This window comes from Crotalus tigris, unplaced genomic scaffold (assembly GCF_016545835.1).
Source record: "Crotalus tigris isolate CLP2741 ecotype Arizona unplaced genomic scaffold, ASM1654583v1 scf7180000017632.1879674, whole genome shotgun sequence".
NCBI lineage: Eukaryota > Metazoa > Chordata > Lepidosauria > Squamata > Viperidae > Crotalus > Crotalus tigris.
In genome coordinates this window covers 1332741-1358694 of record NW_024096526.1, presented here as the reverse complement: position 1 = coordinate 1358694, position 25954 = coordinate 1332741, and the positions used below count along the sequence as shown (strand labels likewise).

At 42.0% G+C, this 25954-nt stretch overlaps 1 protein-coding gene across 1 annotated transcript in view; it reads right to left on the bottom strand.

Annotated features, from left to right (window-relative positions):
• Positions 1-21111: 21111 nt before the first annotated feature.
• ZZEF1 (zinc finger ZZ-type and EF-hand domain containing 1) overlaps positions 21112-25954 on the bottom strand; it is a 75160-nt gene continuing 70317 nt past the window's right edge. Inside the window, exons 53-55 of the mRNA XM_039334652.1 lie at positions 24575-24725; positions 24417-24488; positions 21112-24052 (exon numbers count right to left, since the gene is read on the bottom strand). Of these exons, the coding sequence (XP_039190586.1) occupies positions 23978-24052; positions 24417-24488; positions 24575-24725 (298 nt within the window). The 3' untranslated portion in view covers positions 21112-23977. The remainder of the gene's footprint in view (positions 24053-24416; positions 24489-24574; positions 24726-25954) is intronic.

Below are 25954 nucleotides of genomic sequence, written 5' to 3'. Positions count from 1 at the left end.
CTGCCCTCATACTCCATTGCGCACAGATGATGCTGCAGGGTGCAGGCAGAGGGCATTGACGCCATGGCCCGCTGGGCCCTCTGGGCAATCTGTGGCGGGTTGTGGAGGTGGTGAGTGGCCCTGCGGGCAGGTGGGGGTGAAGCAGGGCTGGGGCAGAGTGGGCGGAATGGGGTGGAGTGGGGGCGGTTTTGGGGCACTCGTCTCTAAAATGTTCGCCATCACTGTTCTAAGCTATAGGTGCGTAACTTTTCTGTGGTTTCAGAGTTTGAACTTTAAAACACATTTGGTTTCCAATGTGATGGCGATATTCTTAAGTCATTAAGTGGCTAGGGGCAAAATATTTATCCTATTTTCTGGTGAGGGATGGCAATAAATAAAGTTTCCCGAGATTTAGAGTGACCATTTGCCCCTTAATACTCCACTTCCAAAACTAGCATGAGAACCGATGTGAAATGGATGCCTGAAATCTCTGCAAATTCCCATAAACATCCCCCACTCTCAAAGTTGAAAAAAATTGGTTTTGCCCATTCCAGGTAAGTGTTGAATGCTGTGAGGGTCACATGGATTGAAGGGTTCTTAACAAGAACAAGTGGATCCTGTAAAGCAGTGGTTCTCAACCTTTTTAATGCCGCGACCCCCAACCGGTCGTAAGTTGAGGATTACCCAACCGGTCATAAGTTGAGGACTTTCCCTGCTCGGGAGCGCCGTGCATGTATGGTGCCGCCCCCTGCGCTGGCCGAGGCGTAGCTGGCAAGCGGCAGAGATGGCGCAGGCCTTCCACCGGCTGGGCCACCAGCTGGCCCAGCCCAAGGGAGGTAAGGCACCCGCCGGGCCTCACGCGTGCCAGCAACCTTCCCTGCGCCCGCCGGCCTCCCACCTCCCACCCCTGGCCCTCTTTTACTTACATTCTTAGTAGTTGCTCAGCAGGGAGGGGTGGAAACTTCCAGACAGCTCACCTTCGCTGCAGACAACTTGCAGCACCATTTGCAGAATGGGACTTTTGGCGGGCTCAGCAGGGCAGAGACAGCCTGGACAATTCCTATTGGCTTTTGAAAGCCAATAGAATTAGACTCTATTCAAGAGAGTCTATTCTATTGGCTTTCAAAAGCCAATAGAATAAAAGGGAGTAGCACAGCTAAGGAAAAGGGGAAAAAATGGCGGACTGCATTGTTTGGCGACCCCTGTGAAATGGTCATTCGACCCCAAATGGGGTCCTGACCCACAGGTTGAGAACCGCTGCTGTAAAGTGTAGAATCTTCCTCCAATAATGTGATCATGCAAAGTACTGGATTTCAGCTCTCCAAATCTAGCGTAGCCAAATTAAGATGGTAAAAATTGAAACACTAATTCCCACAATGGAGGAATGGATGGCAAAGGTGATGGAGTTGGCAGAGATGGCAAAATTGACCATTTTAATTAAAAAGAAGAATTTATTTAGTTTTGTTTCTACTTAGAAACTGCTCCCAGATATAGGTAGTCCTCGACTTACAACCATTTGTGTAGTGACTGAAGTTACAACGGCACTGAAAAAAATGATTAGGACTGTTTTTCACACTTAAGACCATTGCAGCCTCCCTGTGATCACATGATCAAAATTCAGACACTTGGCAACTGACTCAATATTTTTGACAGTTGCAATGTCCCGGGGTCATGTGATCACCTTTTGTGACCTTCTGACAAGCAAAGTCAATGGGGAAGACAGATTCACTTTACAACCGTGTTACTAACTTAACAACTGCAGTGATTCATTTAACAACTGTGGCAAGAAAGATTGTAAAATGGGGCAAAACTCACTGAAGAACTGTCTTGCTTAGCAGCAGAAATTTTGGGCTCAGTTATGGTCGTAAGTCAAGGACTACCTTTACTGTGCTTAAAACGGAAAAAAAATGAAACGTTAATTTTAGGTTTTGATAACTAGAATAACTTTGTTGTTACAAAACCAGCTTGAAATGGTTTTAGAAATGTAAAGCCAAAGGTTAAAGATGTAACTTTTTTTGTATTCTGCTGCACTGAAAATAGTCAGAAGTCACAGGTTTTTCCCCCTTTCCTTCTCTCTGCTCTTCCCTTCTTTCTTGTTTAACTTCCCTGACTTTTATTTCTATTTGTATTTTATAATAAATAATAAAAATTGGGAAAAATTAAGGTGATAAAAATCCAGTGTATCCAGAGGCCACCAGAGAGCTAAGGAAGGCTGAACTACAGAGATGGAATGACTCAGGATGGGACTGTTCCCAAATACTACATTTTGTCTGGAATGGTATAGGCCGGGCAGGGGTAGGCAATCTTGGCTCATTTATGACTTGTGGACTTCAACTCCCAGAATTCTGGAAGTTCAAGTCCACGAGTCATAAAAGAGACAAGATCGCCTACCCCTGGATTGAGTTTACTGCTTGAGCAGGGCAATGGACTAGAACAGGGCTTTTCAACCAGTGATACGGGTACCACCTGTGGTACATTGGCACCTGGCAGGTGGTACGCGACCATCCTAGAAAAGTGGTAGTGGGGGAGGGGAATGAGCTGAACTGGTGGCAGCACCGCACAAGCCTGAGCGGAAGTGCCAGGATCAGCACCAGGCTCCAGCTGGAGCTCAGCACTGATCCTGGTGCTTCTGCTGAACCCTGAAGAAGCACCAATCAGCTGGAAAGAAGCACTGATCCTGGTGCTTCTGCTGAACCCAGAAGAAGCGCCAATCAGCTGGAATGTTGCAGCATCTCCAGGGTCTTGTGATTTACATTCAGATGCTTGGCAACTGATTCATATTTATGACGGTCACAGTGTCCGAAGGTTATGTGAAATGACCAAAACCTGCTGCAACTACCCAGCAGACGGGGGAATAAAAACCAAACACTCCCCCACCCCACCCCCGCTGCCAATCCTCAACAGAAATGCTCACAACAATGAAAACCTTGGACAGGAGGAAGAGCGCGGCCGGGTGGGCAGGCATCCTGCTCGGCTGTGGCTTGGGGGACACTTTTTTCAGTGCCATTGTAACTTTGAACAATCACTAAACGAACTGTTGTAAGTCGAGAACTACCTATACTTTATCACTTTTTTCCTTTTCTTTTTTAGTCATCAAGTTTTTGACACCTTGCTAGGCGACTGGTGGTACTTGGATATTGCCATATCCTAAAAGTGATACAATGGGTGAAAAGGTTGAAAAGCGCTGGACTAGAAGACCTCCAAGATCCCTTCCAACTCTGTTATTTGGTTATGCAAACTTAAAAGCAACACTCAAAAATCTGCTTAATGCCCCCCAATGCCCCCTGTTTAATGCATTCTACTTGTTGTTCCCTCTCCTGCAATATTTAGGGATCCCTCACAAGTAAACCTGGATTTGCATGGGGAGAGTTTGCAGTGTTTTGCTGCCTCTCCCACATCTCCCCATCAGATCAAGTGTGCCTGTCAGTTTTCCTTCAGCAGGGACGGGGGGGGGTGTTTCAGGGGCGAGCCATTGCCAAATGTTATTCTGCACTCTATCCCAAGGGTCCTGAGCCCTGTGAAGCAGAAACGAATGAGCTCCTTTGCCAACTCATTTTGTTAAAAGCATGGCCAGAAGCAGTGGGAGTTTCACACGTGAATGAGTCACTGTTCCCCGTGCCAAGAAGAAACATTTTTCCCAGCAAGAAACAAAATGGGTCATCGGGGGTGAAAGCACAGCCAGAAGAGGTCTCAAATCGGGCATCTAGATCAAGTCCTTGCTGAGTTAACTACACACATTAACAAAAGATACAAGAAGCATCACTGGAATCAAAAAAAAGAGCATGAAAAGATTACTGGGACCATTGCAGAGCCGTTTTTTAAGAAGAGGGGAGAAGAAAACTAAATATATTGGTGTGATATCTAATGGCAAATAAAGATTCTGAAGAGTAAACTAGTTTCCTCGAAAGGAATGCACCATTTTCTGTATTATTTTGCTTTTCAGGCTTACTTATATACAAACACAACCTAGCACAAATAGAGTTTGGTGTGGTGGTTAAGGCACCAGGCTAGAAACCAGGAGACCGTGAGCTCAGTTCCTGCCTTAGACACAAAACCAGCAAGGTGACCTTGGGCCAGTCGCTTTCACTCAGCCCTAAGAAGGACGCAATGATCAATCACTTCTGAAAAAACTTGTCAGGCAGTCTCAGAGAACTGGACTTGATTGTCCAAATATCCTAGGAATCTAATGGGCTTCATTAAGGCCCTTCTACATTGCTATTGTTTTCATTACACTATCTCTTAAAAGCAGTCCAAAGACAATCTGTGTATTCCTTTTTGCCAACCTCGGATATTAAGAGCAAAAAAGTTTAACCACTGGGCTACCATAAGCAGCAGCACATGCAAAAATAACAAAAAATGTCCTTCCATTCCTAGCAAAACAGGAAGTACAAACTGCTATTGGATTGAGGGAAGATCCCTCATCTGGGGACAACCAACCAGCCCCACGCTTTGTAGAGCTGTATCTTTCTAGAGAAATGGCTAGGTTTAGCTGTGATTTCAAATACATCGCCAATATGAGATGACAGAGATCCTGGGATGATTTCCAACTGGCCTCGAGCCAGAATTTTCAGTTGAGGCACAAAAGGCTCAAAATACCTTATTTCAGAAGACCCAGCTCCCTTGAGAGTCCATAATCCTGGAGAAAGATTTAGGAAATAGAAGAAAAGGATGACCAGCAGTGAGGCAGATAGACTTGATTGCTGCAGCATCACTGGAAGACTTGAAAAACCAAGGTGAAGACATGGCATCCTAGGAATAAGATATCTGTTCAGCTAAGGTCAACTGTGACTTAATGTCAAACAATAAATCATAGAGTATTGTATTGTGTCAAAGTGTCCATAAGAAGGTCTCTTATATATGCTCAGATTGGATCTCCATCTTGCACCCTAACTAAGACAGCTTTACTGTGTTGGGTTTACTTTTCTGTGGGATGATTTTGAGCAACACAAGTGAATGGTACGATTGGTGGGGACAAAGCATCTCCTTCTGTCTCCCTCTGGTTCTGCTCTTTTCACATAGTCAGAGGGATTTTTGTAATAAGCATCACAATGGAAAGGGGGGCAAAATGGCAGTGGGATGAGGAGGGACAATATCATCCTCAGAAAACTTAGTCAAGATGGGGCTGATTCAACTGTAGACATCATTGGTTTTTATTCTCTTTTGGAGAATTGCATTTTGTTTTTGTCTGTCATATTTAACATTCATTACTGTGAAATGAAAATCTTTGAGGTTTCTGTTGGGAGAATCTAGCTAAAAGCATGTTCTGCCCTGGAATCGAAAGAGAAGAGTGATCTCAAATCAACTTCATCCTTTCCCAGGAAGGTATGTTAGTCGTTTCACTAAAATGATCTGGATTATCTTTGCATCTTCCAGCACTGTTTTTTTTCTGTACAGAAAGGCTTCCAACTGGGTTGACTTCCCAATTCCCAGACTTTTGCAGGCTGGAAATTGTTCTCCAACATATCTGGAAGGGTCCTAGGTTAAGAAAGTTTGGTCTCATGACTTTAATGAAGTGGCCTCAGCCTGAGGAATTCCAGCAACTGTACAAGTATATTTAGCAAAAAATGTTAACAGCTAAATTAAGACAGCATTTTTTTAAAAAAAAAAACATAATGGAAACCTAGAGTTTCCAGGAGAGAGAATGTGTGTATACATGTACAAGTGCTATAGATACTCTGTTGAACTATACTAAGTAAACTATCCAACCCTGAACTGACACAACTTCCTGATTAAGTCCATCTGAATCTGTTTCTCAGCAATTTTCCCTTTTCAAGTACTTCCTCCTGCAGCCTGGCAGCCACTCAAGAAAAATAATGAACAACATTTAGGTCAAATCAATATTTCAAGGCAGCGGAGTCCTCTTGTTTGCAAAGGTTGAAGACAAACTCACTTTTGTCATTGGGCTGCTTTTACTTTTTTTGCCAAAAAATACCTTCAGAAATGATGGGGAGTACATTGCATATCTCTGTTTAATTTGTTTCTGCATCTCAGCATCAAAAGCAAAGGATGCTAAGATCTGTTTGAAATGAATTTATTTAGGATTAGAACAGGTCCATTTCTTGCTTTGTTTCAAGCTAGCTGATTTGCTGAGGCAAACAGTCTTAAGGCAAATCAGGTAAAGAAAGCTTGTTTAAAAATGGCCTTTGGAGGAAAAAATGGCATTAGCGAACAGAAAAGGAAGGGACAGAAGGAAGTCACAGGAGAACAGCTGCTTGCATTCCATGCTAGGAGGCCCTCACCCAGACAGCTGATATGTAGGTGGAGAAAGAATTGCCTGCAGGCCTTATGTCGTAGTTCCTGAAGTTCCTGGAACAGACCTACCCATCCTTGGCAACAGGACATGGCGTTCCTCGTGTCCTTTGTGTGTCTTGGAGTCAAGCCGAGGGACTTGTGAGCAGCAACTGGGCCAATCAAGGATAAGCACCTTGGCTCTTGGCTTCCTCAGACACTAGTTATAAAGCTTGTGGGTAGATGAGAGTTCAGCATTAGGAGAGCTGATTTGCAAAAAGAGGACTCTCCAACATCTCAAGGAAAAAATGCTAAAGATCAAGTCTTAAACTCACAAGGGCTTCTTTCCCAGTAAAGACAGTACGGAGCTGGATGGACAAGCTGTCTGAATGATTTATGAGGCATGCTTTCTAGAGCGGAAGGATCTGTTTGGCAGAAAATGCAACCTTTATAGTCACCAGAAAGTTCTTGGCAGGAAACGCAATTCTCATATTAGGTATCCTTTGTTATCTTTTTAGAACTGAGTTCTGCAAAACAAAAGGCCTCTTAAGTTTAAGGCATAAGGCACCTGTGGATAGTGCCAATTGGCTAACACTGTGACCTCACTAAGACACTTTCCTCAATCTACAGAACATTTTAAATTTATTGTTTAGAGATCCACTATTAAAATTCCAATCAATCTTCTGTCTTTCAGCTATTTTCAAACAATAAACAAGGATATACCATTATTTTTGGTCCCATCCTTCCAGGATACTCTTGACCTTCCTAGCTACTTTGCCTAATTGGGACAAAGCTGAACACACAACATTCACGTGAAGCCCAGAGATATGCTGGCTGGAGAAGTTTGGGAGTTGAAGTCCATACAGCTTAGGTCTGCTGAGGCTGAGAAATACTGCTGTAAGGAAAAATTATGCTGCAGTGGGTACTGTAGTTTGCTGTGCAATATACCAAATTCTCAAAAAAAAAAAAGTGTGGGGGGGAAATAAAGATACCAAGTTGCCTACTGCTGCTAGAATCTGCATTTAGCTACTTCATTAATCTCAGAAAAGCCAAGCAGGATCAGACATACAGTAGTGTTTGACTACCATCAAGGTCTGTAACTAGGCTAGGAAGTCAAAACCCATTCTGGAAGAAGGCAATGGCAAATGCCTTCCACATTGTTCCAGGAAAATGAAATATGACACATCCATGCAATTACCATCTTAAAAAGAAACAGACATTAGGCTCCAACCAGTGCTTGATCCTCTTGATGGTAGGTTAAAAAAAAAGGTTGTCCCCCCTTCCCATTCTTTTAATGCAATTTAATTAAGAGGAAAAAATAATGAGGTCCTTGGTGCTCTCTGAGCTTAGTTGTTTTCTTACAGACGTTTCATTACCAAACTAGGTAACATCATCAGTATTAGTAGGGAGTGGGATTTGCTCTCATTTTATATGTTAGTAGCTTGCCTTCTCAGTGTTGATGGTTCCTTGATTGGGCTGTTGTTTACTGTTGTTTGTCTGAATTGGTAGTTTCTTGATTGGGATATTGTTTGCTTCTTGATTGTTAGTCTAGCATTAATCTTGATGGTCACCTCTGTTCATCTGGGTGTTGATTGCTGGGGAAGTGGTGTTTTGGTCTGTTTGTTTCTTTTTGGACTTTTTTACTGTTTCTTTTGGGTGGTAGAAAGATGTTGTTTATCTCTATGTGTCTATTGATGGCTGATTTGTTTGAGTGCCAGGTTTCCACTGACCATCTATTTGTAACTTTGAAGTTCCTCCTTCCATACCTTTCCTATGACATTCCTGTGGATGGTACAAAAGATCAGTTGAAAATTTGGTCTGCCCAATGTGTGAAAATCCACTTTTCCCCCCAGATTTCTGAGAAACAGAGTAAATACATGAGCATCAGTAGGTTGCTGTCAGATTTCTGACAGCTTGTTGCCATGCTAACACAACAGTGCCATTTAGCAACCAGGCTTGGTGTCTTAGTTACAAGAGAACCTGTGGCCACAATCTCAACCATTGTGATCGGAAAAAGTTAAGTTCATAGCATTGGGAATGGAGGTGATAGTGGTGGGGGTAAAGCTGGAAATTAATGCCAATATTAAAAAAATCAGCAACAATGCAATTTGAAGCTACATTTGGTGCAGAAACCAGATGCATAAAGATCAAAACTGTATACAGTTATCAGTGGTTAAAGACGCTGAGCTTGTCAACTGGAAAGCTGACAGCTCAGGTTCAAGACCTGAGCACTGCACAACAGGATGAGCTCCCGTTCTTGCCTCAGCTTCTGTCCATCTAGCAGTTTGAAAGCATGCAACTGCAAGTAGATAAATAAGTACCACTTTGGTGGGAAAGTAACAGTGTTTTGTGCACTTCAGCATATAGTCATGCTGTACAAATGACCCCAGAAGTGTCTTCGGACAACGTTGGCTTCCTCAGCTAAGAAACAGAGATGAGCACCACTCAAGTCAGACAGACTGGACAGGGGGAATCTTTTATACAGGTGTCAGGAACACTGCAGGCTACGAAGATTTCATGGAGGACCTCCTAAAGGATGATGGGCTTGTTTGCAGGACATACCAGACAGTTAACAGGTTCTGAAGAAGTGAGGAAATGAGATATGTAAAAAGCCCCCAGTTCATTTTTTGGTATCTCTACTGTGTAAGATGATGTGAATTCCTGCTTCTTTTCTTTGAGCTAGGGAAGATAATACTAGATATAGATATAAACACAAATAATCCCAACCTGGCTTCAGGATATGTCTTAAAGGCTGGAGCCAATAATTGGATTTGGCTCAAACCACCCACTAAGTCTCACTGCTTGCTGCTGACCTTGGGTCAATCGGTCACTCTTTCCGAGAATGTGGTGAAGAAAAACCATCTGAGCCGCTTTGGGCTCCTTGCAGGAAAGCTAATTTAATGAATCATACATTTATTTACTGCTAAATATTTACTTTTGCATAGCCAGTTTCATTCTTACCCCTTTCATATTGAATTAAATGAGAGAAGGCCTCAAGGAACAAGGTCTTTAGTCCATTTAAGGTAGGCGTAGCAAGAACAGCCTTTGGCTTAATGCCACACAGTCCTCAGCCTCATTCTGAAAGTGCTTTTTAAGCCATCAGTTTAGACTTCTGGGAAGAAACGTGGGAAGAACAATCTGTCTCCTCCTTGGCAGCCTGCCGGAGGAAGAGGAAAAGAAATAATTCTATTTCCTTGAAAGGGAAACCAATCTGAATTGAAGATAGTCCCCATCAACCAAAGAAGAACACACACAGAAGAATCACACAAAACCTTATGCAATACCCAGCCCAGCCCCTGGCCCCTATGCCCCCTGCCAAAAATTCAAACTAGGGTTGTAACAACGCCTCTGGAGATTTCACCTCCTCAGTAATTCAGGAGCCTGTGATCTCTTTTCCAGTTTATGAAAGCATCTGCCTTGTGATAAAATGTGTTCACCTGCAAAGATCCTTCTGAATTTTGGCTACCGTAGACTGATCCATCTCTCCTCCTACAAAGACTTCTGCTGTGTGTGTGTGTGTGTGTGTGTGTGTGTGTATACAGATACAAATACATACCCGCTGGAAGCCAATCCAGAATTGGCAGAGCCAAGATCTCCCTGGCCTCTAAAAGGCCCCTGATTAATATTGACGCAGTATAGCAAATTACTTTGATAAAATGATCCTCTACCAACATCTACCAGCTATTTTGCTCTCTATTGCAATTCCCTTCCACCTTCTGGTAGATTTTTTTTTTTTTTAAAAAAAAGGGGGGGGGACAGTTACTTACTCCTGCCAAAAAAAAAAAAAAAAAAGGATGGAGACAGGGTTAAAAGCAAAGGGCCCTGCAATGGAAAGAGGAATGGAGAATCAAGATCAAATAAAAGATAACTGGATAGTTGGGGGCAGGGGGTGAAACTTTGTTTAGACATTTTAACATATTTTTATTTATTTTTTAAATTTATATCCTGCCTTTACTATTTTTATAAGTAACTCAAGGCAGTCAACGTGTCTAGTTCTCCTTCCCCCTATTGTTTTCCCCACAACAAGAACCCTCTGAAGTGGGTTGAGCTGACAGTGGGTGACTGGTCTGAAGTCACCCAGCTGGCTTTTGCTGCCTAAGGAAGGACTAGAATTCACAGACTCCTGGTTTCTAGTCTGGTGCCTTCACCACTAGATTAAACTGGCTCAGAACCGCCAAGTAAGAAACCCTAATCTAGGGCTAATCTTCAAAGCCAGCCTTTTGTACATTTTTAACTGCCTGATCAGGAAATGTCCACCACCCCCCATTCATAGATAACAAAGAAGATACTCGGTGTGTAAAGGCCTTCCTCCATCCACCTTTGGTAATGAGGCTATGTAGGATTGCAAAGCACAACAGAACAAAGTTGCCCTCCTGTTCTAGAGCTGTCTCCTAAACTAACTGAGGTAGGTACTCAAGAGCTATGTTACCAGTGCCAAACACTTACAACAAAACATAAATAAAAGCTAGTCACTACAGAAATCAGATGTTTGAAGAAAGCTGCTGGAATGACCAGAAAAGATAAAATCAGAAATGAGAGCACAAGAGAAAGAATCAGCATTGTGTATTACATACAAAAACAGCAAATAAAATGGTTTGCTCACCTGGAGAGGATGTCATGGGATTCTATACCATACAAGGCATATACAAAAAAAAAGCAAAAGTCAAAGAATATGAGGCAAAATAATCAAGAATGCCAGCAAGGACTGTGATGTGGAGGCTATTGGACATCTTGGCACTAATGATCTGTCCCAAAAAGATGTAATCTCTGTGCAGAACGATTTCCAGAACTTGGGGCAGGAACTTAGCAGAACAGGTTGTAGGCTTACTTTTTCAGAAGTTTTACCAGTATACAAGGAGCAAAATGGAAAAGGCCAGCATATAGCACAATTCAATATGTGGCTAAAGGAGTGGTGTAAAGGGGAAGGGTTTGGATATATTAGTCACAATGTCTGTAGCTGGTCCAAACAAAAAATGTACAAAAGAGATGGTTTGCATCCATCAAAGAAAGGGACTGAGTTGCTTGGCTATAAATTCACAGATTTTCTGGAGGAATATTTAAACTAAACAGCAGGGACAGTGAGTTAATTGATACAGAACATCCCTGTCCCCGGCAATCTAAAAGTTATAGGGCTACCAGTGCATATAACATAGATGTGTGTGCGGACAAGAATATCAACATTGCTATCAAGCAAAATCAAGCTTCTAATAGCAAGTGTCACACAAAGTGCACTAACCAAATAGATAGTAGGACAATAGGGGAACTCAGGCACCACACAGGTTACGTAGAAAGTAAACACAGGGTCAGTCATAAAGGACTCAAATGTCTATACACCAACGCACAGAGTATGAATAGCATACAGGGTGAACGAGAAATTCAGGTTAATGAGGGCAGATATGATATTGTTGCCATTACAGAAACATGGTGGGATGAAACCCACAAATGGAACACACAGCTAGAGGGATTTAAATTATTTTTAAAAAAGAGACCCAATAAAAGAGGAGGCGGAGTTGCTCTATATGTAAGAAATAACCACATCTCTACAGAAATAGAGCACAACAATGATGAAAACTGTCTTGAATGCATTTGGGTCAATATAAAAGGGGAAAAAATGACATTACCATAGGTGTATACTACAGGCCATCCAACCAAACAGAGGAAATAGATGAACTTTTTGCTAGTCAGCTAACTAAGTTATGTAGGAAGCACCTCACAATAGTAATGGGGGACTTTAACTACCCTGACATCAACTGGGAGACAAACTCTGCACCAAGTGGAAGATCAAACAGATTCCTGGCAAACCTAGCAGACAATTTTGTCTCCCAAAAAGTAGAGAAGGGAACTAGGGGATTAGCCATTTTGGATCTAATTCTCACTAACAGAGATGAAATGATAGAAGGTGTTGAAGCCACAGGAACCTTAGGAGGAAGTGATCATGCAATATTGGAATTCAACATTATGGAAGCACAAACAATAGAACACAGTCAAACTAGTCTTGGACTTTAAGAGAGCTAATTTCAATAAACTTAGAGAGGGCTTGGGAAGGATTCCATGGATGAGAATCCTCAAGGGGAAAACAACTCAAGAAGCTTGGGAAATTTTGAAAAGTGAGATAATAAAAGCCCAGTCCAGCACAATACCAACAAAGAGGAAAAATAACAGCTTTCAAAAGAAACCAGCATGGCTGTATAAAGAACTCTCTGATAAATTGAAAGATAAAAAGGACAAGTATAGAAAGTGGAAAGAGGGGCACACAACTAAGTCAGAATATCAACAAATAGCCCGAGCCTACAAAGATGAAGTGAGGAAAGCTAAGGCTCAAAATGAACAAAGGCTTGCGAACAAAGTCAAAAATAACAAAAAAAAAGCTTCTTTCAACATGTAAAAAACAAGAAAAAAGTGAAGGAAATGATTGGTCCATTAGTGGGGGAAAGTGGCAAGAAGGTGACAAGCAACATGGAGAAAGAAGAACTATTTAACTCGTTTTTTGCATCTGTCTCTACACAAAAGGAAAAAACAGACCAACCTACCAAAAACAGAATAGAAACACAAGTTAAGATAGGCAAGAAAACGGTAAGTGAGCACCTGTCCAGCCTAGACAAGTTCAAATCACCAGGACCAGATGGATTACACCCCAAGGTTCTCAAGGAACTGGCAGATGTGATCTCAGAACCATTGAACTATATTTTTCAAAGATCCTGGAGCACTGGGGAACTACCGGAGGACTGGAAAAGAGCTGATGTAGTTCCCATCTTCAAAAAAGGAAAAAAAATGGACCCAGGAAATTATAGGCCTATCAGCCTGACCTCGATACCTGGGAAGATTCTGGAAAAGATAAACAATGAATCAATGAACACCTAGACGCAAACAAAGTCATTACTAAAAGCCAACATGGGCTTCTCAAAATCAGATCATGCCAGACAAATCTTATTGCATTCTTTGACCAAGTGACAAAATTAGTGGATCAGAGGAATGCTGTGGATATAATTTACTTGGATTTCAGTAAGGCATTTGATAAAGTAGATCACAACCTACTATTTGATAAGATAGAAAAATGTGGGTTAGACAGCATCACCACCAGATGGATCCATAGCTGACTGACCGGTCGTACTCAGCGTGGTCCTCAATGGAACCGCATCTACATGGAGGGAAGTGTGTAGTGGGGTGCTCCAGGGCTCTGTTCTGGGTCCAGTGCTCTTCAACATCTTCATCAACGATTTGGACGAGGGGATATATGGAGAAATCATCAAATTTGCAGACGACACCAACCTGGCAGGAATAGCCAACACTCCAAAAGACAGGCTGAGGATACAGGAGGATCTGGACAGACTTGAACACTGGGCGCTATCTAACAAAATGAAATACAATGGTGAAAAAAGTAAGGTTCTACATTTAGGCAAGAAAAAACAAATGCACAGGTATAGTATAGGGGGTACCTTGCTCAATAGTAGTAACTGTAAGAGGGACCTCGGAGTCCTAGTGGACAATCACCTAAATATGAGCCAGCAGTGTGCTGCAGCTGCCAAAAAGGCCAACACAGTGCTGGGCTGCATTAACAGAGGGAGAGAATCAAAATCATGTGAATTATTAATACCACTTTACAATGCCTTGGTAAGGCCACACTTGGAATACTGCATCAAGTTTTGGTCACCACAATGTAAAAAAGATGTTGAGGCTCTAGAAAGAGTACAGAGAAGAGCAACAAAGATGATTAGGGGACTGGAGGCTAAAGCATATAAGCAAAGGCTGCTGGAATTTGGTATGTCTAGTTCAGGGGTAGGCAACCCAAAACACTCAAAGAGCCACTTGGACCCATTTCTCACCAAAAACAAAACACCGGGAGCCGCAAAACCGTTTTGATATCTAAAATGAAGATAACACTGCATATATCCTTTTTTACCTTTATTATAGGTGTGTGTGTTTGTGTATGTATGTGTGTGTGTGTGTATACACACACACACACACACACACACACACACACATAAAAAATAAAAGTAAAAATATCACTCTTGGGAATATCCATACTATTAAAACAATGATCACCAAGAGAATGCTTTAAGAGAATAAAATTACATACACACACAGGTTAAAAAAAGGATATATGCAGTGTTATCTTCATTTTACATGTCAAAAGGGTCTCTCTCCTCTCTCTCTCTGTCTCTCTGCCTCCCTCCCTCCCTATCTGCCCTTGGTCTGCCACTCCTCTTCCCCCACTCTCTTTCTTTCTCTCTCTCTCTCTCTCTCCCTCCCTCTCTCCCCCCCCCTCCTATCTGCTGCTCACCTGGCAAGCTTCAAGCTGTTGTCCAACAAGATCAGGGGTAGGCAACCTCGTCTCTTTTATGACTCATGGACTTCAACTCCCAGAATTCCTGAGTCAGCCTAGCTGGGCTAGCTAGCTCTCTCCTGCCCTTCCTGCTTCCTGCAGAGATGCAGCAAAGGGAGGGGCTCTGCCCAGTAAGCTTTTCAGCTCCGCGGGGAACACTGTGAGTGCACTCTCTTTTACACATACACACATACACAACAAACACATACAGAGAGAGAGAGAGAGAGAGAGAGAGAGAGAGAGAGAGAGAGAGAGAGAGAGAAGCAGGGAAGTGCAATTGCCTCTCTCTGTCTCTGTCTCTCTCTCTGCAAAGGCAGAGGAGGCTGGGAGCCACAGGGGGAGGCTCAAAGAGCCGCATGCGGCTCCGGAGCCGCAGGTTGCCGACCTGTGGTCTAGTTTAATAAAGAGAAGGAAGAGGGGGAACATGATAGCAGTATTCCAATATCTCAGGGGCTGCTAGAAAGAAGAGGGAGTCAAGCTATTTTCCAAGGTGCCTGAAGGCAGGAGAAGAAGCAATGGGTGGAAACTAAGCAAGGAGAGAAGCAACCTAGAACTAAGGAGAAACTGCCTGACAGTTAGAACAATTAACCAGTGGAACAACCTGCCTCCAGAAGCGGTGAATGCTCCAACACTGGAAGTTTTTAAGAAGAGACTGGACAGCCATTTGTCTGAAATGGTATAGGGTTTCCTGCCTGAGCAGGGGGTTGGACTAGATGACCTCCAAGGTCCCTTCCAACTTTATTATTATTATTAAACCCAAAAGATGGAGGAACAACATCAAAGACACACTGCAACAACATCAATTAACAATGGTTGAGGTCGCCATAAGAGCAAGAGCCCAGAACTTTGTGTCTCCTTCAACACCCAAAGTTATAAAAGAGAAAGTAAAGAAGAGGAAAAAGAAGACTCAAAGGCCTGAAAACGGGCCAAAATTAAATTCCATGCAACAGGCTTTTTGGACTTTTCTCAAAGCTTACGATACACACTGATGTCTCCAGGCTGTATGTAGACCAGGGGTCCCCAACCGTGGCAACTTTAAGACCTGTGGACTTCAACTCCCAGAATTCCCCAGCCAGCATGGCTGGCTGGGGAATTCTGGGAGTTGAAGTCTACAGGTCTTAAAGTTGCCAAGGTTGGGGACCCCTGATGTAGACCTTGAAAGCATTGGATGCCCTCCCATCCAAAGTTTGCTAAGAAATTACATAATTAAACAAGGAGTAATCAATTTAACTACAAATTGCTGCTTCAGTGGCGTAGCAGTTAGAGTGCAGTACTGCAGGCCACTTTAGCTGACTGTGTTCAGCAGGTCAGCGGTTCAAATCCCACCGGCTCAAGATTGATTCAGCCTTCCATCCTTCTGAGGTAGGTAAAATGAGGACCCAGATTGTTGGGGGCAATGTAAATATACATTGCTTACTGGTGTACACTGCTTAAAGAGTACTTGCACTTAAAGCGGTATATATGTCTCATATATATATATATATATATATATATATATATATATATATATATATATATATATATATATATTTGTTTTCTGAGGTTTTCGCGGGTGTTTGTATGTAGGTCTTTGGTTGTTTGGGTTTTCTCCCGCGTAAAATTGGAAGTGTCTTGGCGACGTTTTGACGAAGTCCCATTCGTCATCTTCAGGCTGGTGCTTTCAGCTTCGTGCTTTGAGCAGCAATGTGTGGTCTTAGCTGTTTATTCCTTTTAACTGCCAGTGGGGGTATGAACTGATTGGGTGGGAGCTTGGCTGTTTCTGATTGGGTGGAGGTGTGTTCTGAATGGTTAGGGGCTTGGCTGTGCTCTGATTGGCTGGGGGAGTGTTCTGTTTGGTTGTGCTCAGGTTAGTCTGAGTTGCTCCCACCCAATCAGTTCATACCCCCACTGGCAGTTAAAAGGAATAAACAGCTAAGACCACACATTGCTGCTCAAAGCACGAAGCTGAAAGCACCAGCCTGAAGATGACGAATGGGACTTCGTCGAAACGTCGCCAAGACACTTCCAATTTTACGTGGGAGAAAACCTGAACAACCAAAGACCTACATACCCGCGAAAACCTCAGAAAACACACACACACACACACACACACACACATACATATATATATTTGGGGCCATTTTGTTCAACTTTGAAGGCAACTTCTTAACTCCGTAAATGTTGTGAGCTCCTGCTAAGAGCCCATTATCCTCTGTAACAAATTGTGTCACTTATAATTGAACAGTCTAATGCTTATTTCCCCCCCCCTCCACCTTTCTAGATTTCATCTCTTATTAGGCTGTAAGTCCCTGGGAGGGACAGTATGTCATGAGCGTCAAATCTATTAAATGAGCCACTGAATGAGAAATAGGCTGGGAAGCAGGCCAATTGATTATGGACATTCAAGTTGCTGCTGTGTCTTAGCAGCCGCACAGACTTTTTACAGGATGATCTGTCTCCTGTCTGCTCTTTTGGATTTTCCAATGATGTATCCATCACCGCTGTAACTGAAGCCATTCATGTTGCTGCTGATCCTCCACCTCTTCTACCTTTTTCAGCATCACAGACTTTCAGGAGAGCTAGGTTTTCACATAACATGTCTAAAATATGATAATTTGAGTCTGGTCATTTGTGCCTCAAGTGAAAATACTGGGTTGATTCATTCGATGATCCACTGGTTTTTTTCCTTGATTTTCCATGATATTCTCAAGAGCTTTCTCCAAGACCAAAATTTAGAAGTATCAATCTTGTTATCCTGCTTCTTCAAAGTCTAATGTTTACTTCCATAGTGGGTCACAGGGAAACCCATTGCCTGCATTGCTTCTGATTCTCATCTTTGTGGGTATAGAAAGTCCATAATGTCTAAATATCCTTTCCAAAGACTTCAACTGCTACCCTACCAACTGGTTTCCCTGGCAGATATTTCTTGATTGCTGTTGATGGTTAATCCTAAAGAACAGGGACTATCTACTGCTAATTTTATTCTCATTCCTAAGGCTTTTAATAAAGGAGAATATTTGTAGGTCAGGGTTGAAATGAAGGGTCCTTGATGCTCTCTCAGCTTGCTTGTTTTCTTGCAGACATTTCATTACTCTAACTAGGTAATATCATCAGTGCTAGTCTGATGATGTTACCTAGTTTGGATAACGAAACATTTGCAAGAAAACAAGGAGCTCAGAGAGCACCAAGGACCCCTCATTTCTAAGGCTTTACCTATTATTATTATTATTATTAATTTGATTGTCTTCATACCTACATTTAGCTCTATTTTCTCACTGTTCCTATCGATTTTCACTACTAGGGTTTGCAGTTAATCCAAGTAATGTCATCAGCATAGTACAGATTACTGATATTACTGCTGCTCCATTGCTGGAGGTTTTCAAGAAAATATTGTCCAATCATTTGTCAGGAATGGTATAAAGACTCCTGCCTTGGGTTGGACCAGATCTCCCTTCCAGCCTTATGATTCTGTGATTCTGAGTTTAGAGATGTTTTGGAAAACTCTCCTTGTTTTTCTGTGTTTGTTTTCATCTTCGATATCTTTACGATTTAATTATAATACTGTTTCTTGTCTCCAGTTCTCTGAAATTCTTTGTTAGGTTCCTTCCTGAGATCTTTATCTTTCTTGGCTTTGGCTTCTCCTCTTTGCACTTTCCACTGTTTGGTCTGATATCCAACTTTTCTTTTTCTTGATCTTTGACAAACGCTTTTTCCTATCTGGTTCCCTATCAGTGAGTATCAGGATTTCAAAGTGATTCAGTTTCTTTGAAAATGGGTGAACACATGCTCAAGATCTTATTGTGGTAACTCACAGGCTTTTTTCTTCAGTTTCTCCTTGATTGCATATGAGCAGTTCACAATCCATTCCACAATCAGCCCAATTAACTGAGCACTTCCAAATCCTTGTATCAATAATATAGTCAGTCTAATTCTGTGTGCTTTATCTGGGGATGTCCATGTTGTTTGAAAAATGTTCATCAGAACAGTAATGAAGACATTATTGGATTGCCTGAAATGGTTATCATCTTGCTTCATTTCTGTTACTTAGGCCATATTGTCCTACTTCAGCATTCCAGTTTCCAACAAGATAACGTTTATTGTCATTTTTTTTACTGTGGGCACAACGGCACACATCAAAAATGAAATTAGTTGCCCGCTCTCAAGGTGAAACACATACATGACACACACCTAAACATACTATGTACAACATATGTATAGACCCACACCCCTACATATACATAACAAATAAATATTAAATACTGTCCATCTTGAATATATAACGGAAGGAGGAAGCTTGAGAGTTCACAAGGTTAATGCTGTATGGAATGAAACTATGGCTGAATCTGGATGTTCTCCTACGGGTCCTCCCAGAAGGTAACAAGGAAAACAGATCTTGAAGAGGATGTGTAGTGTCCCAGATGATCTTATGGACCCTGCTCAAACAACGCTTCTGTGCTATGTCCTGGATGGGAGGGAGGGAACTGCCAATGATCTTTTTGGCCATCCTCACCACTCTCTGCACCGCCTTCCTATCTGAAGCAGTGATGTTTCCAAACCAGACTGTGATGCTGTATGACAGGATGCTCTCGATTGTCTCCCTGTAGAAAGTGGTCAGGACAGGGGAAGGAAGATGTGCTTTTCTCATGCGATGCAGAAAAACCACTGCACATCCTGCTTGCATTGTTTAGACTATAAATTTCAGATTAAACTTGAGTATGAAATTTGTCAGCCTCCTCTTCTGCATCAGTTGAAGCACAAACTGGATAATAATCCTATTAAAGCAGGGTGTCTCAACATTGTGAACTTTATGAGGTGTGTCTTTTAAGTCCCAGAATTCTCCACCCACCCATGCTGGTTGGAGAATTCCGGGAATTGAAGTCCACTCATCTGAAAAGTTCACAAGGTTGAGAAATGCTGTATTGACTGTGAAATCTAACTGATATTATCTGCTGACTGCATGGCATCCAAGTACTGCTTTTCTTGTATGAAAACAACACAATTTCTTGTTTCTGTTTTCCAACAAGTAAACAGTATGATCTACTGAAAGTTTCCAATTCTGGGGAATTCTGGCTGGGGAATTTCAATTTCAATTTGCTGACACCCAAGACATTATTGTCTAGTACAGTGGTTCTCAACCTGTGGGTCGGGACCCCATTTGGGGTTGAACGACCATTTCACGGGGGTTGCCAAACAACACAATCCGCCATTTTTTCCCCCTTTTCCTTAGCTGTGCTACTCCCTTTTATTCTATTGGCTTTTGAAAGCCAATAGAATAGACTCTCTTGAATAGAGTCTAATTCTATTGGCTTTCAAAAGCCAATAGGAATTGTCCAGGCAGTCTCTGCCCGGCTGAGCCCGCCAAAAGTCCCATTCTGCAAACGGTGCTGTACCAGTTGAGTAGTCGACTTACGACCGGTTAAGTAGTCCTCGACTTACGACCGGTTGGGGGTCGCGGCATTAAAAAGGTTGAGAACCACTGGTCTAGTAGTTGATTCCTTTAATCTTTCAATGTGTTGTGACTTCCCATGTTCATCTTTCTTAATTTCCATGTTCCCATATAAGTCTGCAGCCTTTTCTTGTAGGGCAACATCAGAAAGTAGACATCCAGAGGGCTTTAATATAGCTGCATCATACACTAGTACACCGAAAGATTCCGTTCTTCCTCAGTAGTAATACTGCCATGTGACCTGAGAAGTCTATCATCTGGCATTATTTGTCAACCACTTTATATTGTGTGCCCATCTGCCTTTCTTGATAAAGTGCAGGAATAGTTTATCATTGCTTTCTCCCACACAGTATGACTGTTTGCTGTTGTTACTAAAGTGGTCACTTGCCTTCAGCATCTTCCTATAATACTGATGTCAGATATATGTACCTACTCGCTTTAGCTGGGCAGTTGAAATCACCTTCAAGCTTTGGGTGATCCTGCTGGAATGATACACTGTATTTTTGGAATAACTTCACAGCGTTCTTTGTTTCTCTTCCAGGAAGCCCTTCCCTCCAACCATGAGGTGGCATAGCAGGACATCAGGTGGGAAAGCAATAAAAAACCATTCACAAACCTTGTCTGCCAACTAAAGCCACAGAAGTGACCATCAGCCTGTTTCATACTACACAAAGAATATATATGGAAAGTGGAAAAGTGCCCTGGTTGATCATCTTTAGCAGTGTTTCTCAACTTTGGCAGCCTTCAGATGGTATGGGCTTCAACTCCCAGAATTCCCCAGTCAGTCAACCTAGAGTAGCTGGAAATTCTGGATGGGATTCCATTCCTAACACACTGGAGGGCACTGAAATGGGGGAACACAATCAACAGGACAAGGACAGAATCTGCCAATGCTGGAGGAGAATGAGAGAATAAAGCAGTTATCTATAGACCAACCTTTCCAATCCTGATGCCCTTCAAATATGTTGAGATATCCTTCCCATCACACTGGATGGGGATGATAGGAGCTAATTCAACACACCCAGAAGGCCTCAGTTTGGAGAAGGATGCTATACTCAAAGGTCTGTTAGTCCAAAAACATTTATTTGGAATTCCTACAGTTCAAATACTTTTGCTGATTGTCAACAAATATGTTTACATAATGATCAGTCACATATTTGGGTACTTCCATTTTTAATATAATTTTTTACAATATATCTCTTCATTTGTATATATTCATCGCATTTATAACTTCTTTTTAAATACATATTAAGCCGAACAGGAATAAATCTAAGAAGTTGATTTTAATAATGTTAAACTAAAACAGACTATCCTCCTCCAACCAAAATTTTTTTTTCTGAAAACCCCCCCCCCAAATAAGCATTAAGAAAATTAATGACTATTAACATTTAAGTGTTATTTTGGGAAAATAAAGTTGCATTAGGATGGTAATAGTCTCTCGATATGTTGGATACAATTTAAGATACACAATAATCACTTGTAGGCACATTTCTTGTTTTCTTCTCCACATTCACCCTTCAAATCTCAGATTTTGCATTCATCTGAAACTACTACAACTATTAACTGCAATGTTTGTTAACTGACTTAATTCAATATATAATGTGCATCTTTCACGCTAGCTAAAACAAAGGCCATAATTCTTCCTTGTGAGAAAAATAAGAAATGAAGAGAGCAATCAATGTAAGGCAATGATTGATGTTCATGCTCAGCGGTGACCCAGTAAATTCCTTGTACAGAGGTTAGAACAAAAGATGGTTTCAATCTTTTCTAGCTTCAAAATTCTTATTGGTCATAGGAAAAGCAATATGCAAGGTTACTGTTACTTTCCTTTCAATATTTATATGATTATATAGAAAGGGACACATCATAAGCCAAACAGAAACAGGAGGAATTGAAACCATGACACTGTTGATTACAGGTCTCAGGTCATGCCATGTACCATGAATAAAATTTGCAATTTTGTTTTGGAAGAGAATGAAAAATAAGCCGAGACTCCAGTTGTCATGAGTTCCTTTTCCCTTTCAATAAGCTATCCATCAAAAGATCCTGCCTTTTAAAAATTGTGATTTTTTTTTTACAGGAGCAATATTGCTCTCCAAATGGATTTCTGGCCTCTTTGGATACAACTATCATTGAAATGGCCTTCAGAAAATGCTTCCCATCTGGCTGCACGTGACCCATAGCTTGTCTCAACATACAGCTCGGAAGACAATAGATATCTTTGCTACAACAGGGATCATCTCCTAGGATTGATGGTTTATGGAAAATCTGATTGTGTGAGAGAATGCATCCTGGCCAAAAGCTGATCGTGCTGGTTATGGCTTCTGTTCTTGAAAAGAGATGAGAGAGAATTGGAGGTTTTTCTGCATTGATTGACATTTGCCATTGTAAACAGTCAAGCACTCTCTACTTTTCCTATAGTGTATTGCTTAAGCCAGGAAAGCTCCAGCCCCTTGGCACAATCATGAAGACCAATATGCAAGCACCCAGCAGTTATATCTAGCCTGAGGTTTTTGCAACCTTAGCAACTATAAGATGTGCGGACTTCAAACTCTCAGAATTCCCCAGCCAGCCTTTCTGCCTGGAGGTATTCTGGAAGTTGAAGTCTGCCCTTCTGAAAGTTGCTAAGGTTGAAAAACACTGAATCTCTTTCTTTCAGTTTCAAAAGATCAACCATTTTTTAAAAAAGGCATTTTATAAAGAAAACACTGGTGTTTTTTTTTAATGCTTCAGCAGGAGCAATATATTTGATGTGTGTCCCTACACTGATTTGCCATCACAATGTTCAGATCCTCCAGGTGCGTTTTCCCCTGGATTCTGAAAATCCTGAAAGACGTACTGAAGCACAACTGATGACTGGCAAGCTTGATAATAATATAAATATACAGCTGGCAATATATGGTTTCCACATAGAAGCACCTAGCTTTCCATGCAGTTGTCCTGGGAGAGGACAAAAAACAACAACAAAATCTCCCCTACCCTGCATTGCTACTTTCCCTCCTGAGGTGAGAAATTAAAGCCTATATATTTCATGTTTGAGATCTTCTTATGTCTTCCCAGTTCAGGAGGAGCTCTGTGGTTATTGTTGTGAAAAGCAAGATGAAGAGTTCACTTTCTCTACACCACAGTATTCCTAAGATCTTGTGGGAGGAAAAACCACGTTGCATCCCCCCTCTTCTCAAGGTGATCTTATTGGAAAAAAATAATTCCTTTCTCTTGCCTTCTTATGAGCAAATACTGTAAATTCCAGGCCATGGGAATTTTTTATTGTATGACATCTTTAGGAGTTTGGAGCTATCTGTGAAAGACAGACTTTTAAGGAAAACTACCAGCTTCTTGGTTCTCTACCCCAACACTATCATTCCATAAATGCCCAGATAATCTACCCTGCTCTTCTCAGAAAATACATTCTTTCTTTTTGCTCATTTGTAGGAACTGATCTGGATCCTGGAAGCTGGCCCTTGCTAGGGAAGGAGCCCCCATCTCAAAAAAAAAAAAAAAAAGGGTGTAAGGCAGCAACTCAGTTTTCCGCCATGCTGTAGCCTAAAACCCTCTTAAATATCTTGCTTCTTCCATCTTCATTCAGGAGTTCACAGGCTGCTACTTGCTAATTCCAGTTCATTCGCTCGTTAGCCTTCTGGGTAGAGGATATGCACAGGATGACCGGAAGATGCGATGACTGCCAGAAGATGCCCTGAGTTCTCCTTCTTTGGGGGAACTTCATCCCCTCTTCCCTGCCTTTTTTTCTTCCAAGATTCAGAGGGTGAATACTGTTCCAGAGATATGAAGTGCATATGGCACCGGAAGTGCTCCAGGGAATTCTCCCCCATTTCCCCAGATGTGCGCTTTTGCTCTTACAGAATCTAGGTTGGGGAGGAAGAAAGGTTGGCTGGCTGAAGAGTGCACATACACTGAAGCAGGAAAGGCCTCTGCCTTTCTCTGATTCGGGAGCCGAGCGAAAACGCTTGCACCAAGGTTCCTCTGGACAAGAACTAAGTTATTCTGAGCAGCAAAAGACATTCCTAGACATTCCAGGGACTTGTTGATTTGTTGGGATAGTTAATGGCAAGACTAATAGCAGCAATGTTTTTCAGGGCCTGTTAAACAAACAAACAAACAATTAAAAAAAGCAGAAAGATGGTTAAAAGCATATCACGTTTACTATCGAGAAATGCCACCGACTGTTAAGTTTTTATCAGGTTCAATTCAGCATGTTAATTTGAATTTCAAAGCCAGTTTTCCCCACTCAGAGAAAGCAGATTTAGAACATAATAGAATAAACACTTGGTTCTTCTTACTATGGTATCTGAGCTAATTTTTGGAGCGATGTCTCTGGATTCATTGGCCTGATGCCAATTTAGTCATTCCAAAAGACTTCACGCAGTTCCCATTTCAAATTTGTTTCAACTCTTCAAGGGACTCCACCCATATGGGCTTTAGAAGAGGAACAGGCTGTCCTACCTGGGCTGTACAGTGGTAGAGATGGTCTTCCGTATTTAAGGCAAGCAAGTAATCCTGCAGAGACCCAAGTTCCTGCAAACAGAAAAAGTGAGGCTCATAAACAAACTATAGGAATATATATCTGTGGTCTGCAAAACAAAGAAAAACAAATGACTTACACTAACTCTGCTCTCAGCAACAAAGAAAAGTTCAGTGAGTGCCCGGTGAAGTGGAAGAAGGACCCCTGGCTTAGTCACTTCAAACTTCATGTTTTTTTCCATGTGGCTGAAAAGATGCCACAGTGGCTTCAGCAAAGTGAGATCACAGTCTCTGAAAATAAAAAAGGTGTGTTAAAATTAGCATGAAAGACAGTGCACTGTAAATGGCATGACCGCTAAGCACTGTTTTACCTATGCATACCAATTTCTCAAGTTACTATTTTGAATACCATTTTATCTCCATAGTTCTTAGGAATTGAAGTATTAACTTTACTCAAAACCACACTAAAAAGGTGCAATGTAAATGTTCATTTTCCACAATGGAGCTGGAACAATTGATAGTAGGCGTCTTCTGCCCACTTGTTACGGAGGCAGGGCTCAAGATTTCTTCTTGAAGGAAATAGAGTGTCTTCCCCAGCATTAGAATGCCAAGCAAGAAAAAGAGGTGCAGAAGGATAAGGCACTGAGATGTGAAAACCACACACAACTGATGCAAATCGGGATGGAGTCCTGAGGTGCCTACCTATTTTTCTGATTAGAACCTTTGGGGCATCCGAAGGGCCAAATGATTTTGAGTCTTTCAAGCCTACTGATGTCTAGATGTTCCCAAGTAGTCGTGAAAAACCTGCTTTCTGACTAAGCCTAGTGGACCTGGGGATTAACTGCTGGTCATGTTCCTTATCTGAGGAGAATTCCTCTTCCTTGCTATATGGCTCTGCGTCTGACCAGATGATAGTTGAGATGGTGAGCCTAAGTCTCTCCTTAGGATGGAGGCAAGAATCCCCCTACAAGAGTGGCAGGAGGGTGTTTGCCTACTGTGGTGGGGATCTCAGTCTGAGCTGGGGACTGGTGATGTTTCACTCTGCCCTCAAAGCCCTTGTGACTTGTGCCAGCTGGCAACCCAAGGCAACGTTTCCTGCCTTCTTCTTTCCTCTTGGGGAAGCATAGAAAGGAATACCACAGTGAGATGAGGGGGAGTACTGCTGCACTACTGGGCCCAGTCTCTCTGCCTGGCGTCAGCCACTGCAGAGATCCTCTGAGACAGTAAGTTACACGAGCCTGCTGATCATGGCACCTGTACTAAATTAAAGGGAAAAGGAACAAAAGAGAGGGGGAAAAGGTCTGACTGTTTTGGTCACATGAATGGCCCATAGAATTCACAGCTCTGCATTGTCTCTGGAGCAAGGCAAATCAACAACTGGGAGAAGAGACTATCCCTTTATGTATAGCAGGGATGTCCACCCTTACTAACTTTAAGATTTGTGGGCTTCAACCTCCAGAATTCCCCAGCTAGCCATGCTGGCTGGGGAATTCGGGGAGCTGAAATCCATAAATCTTAAG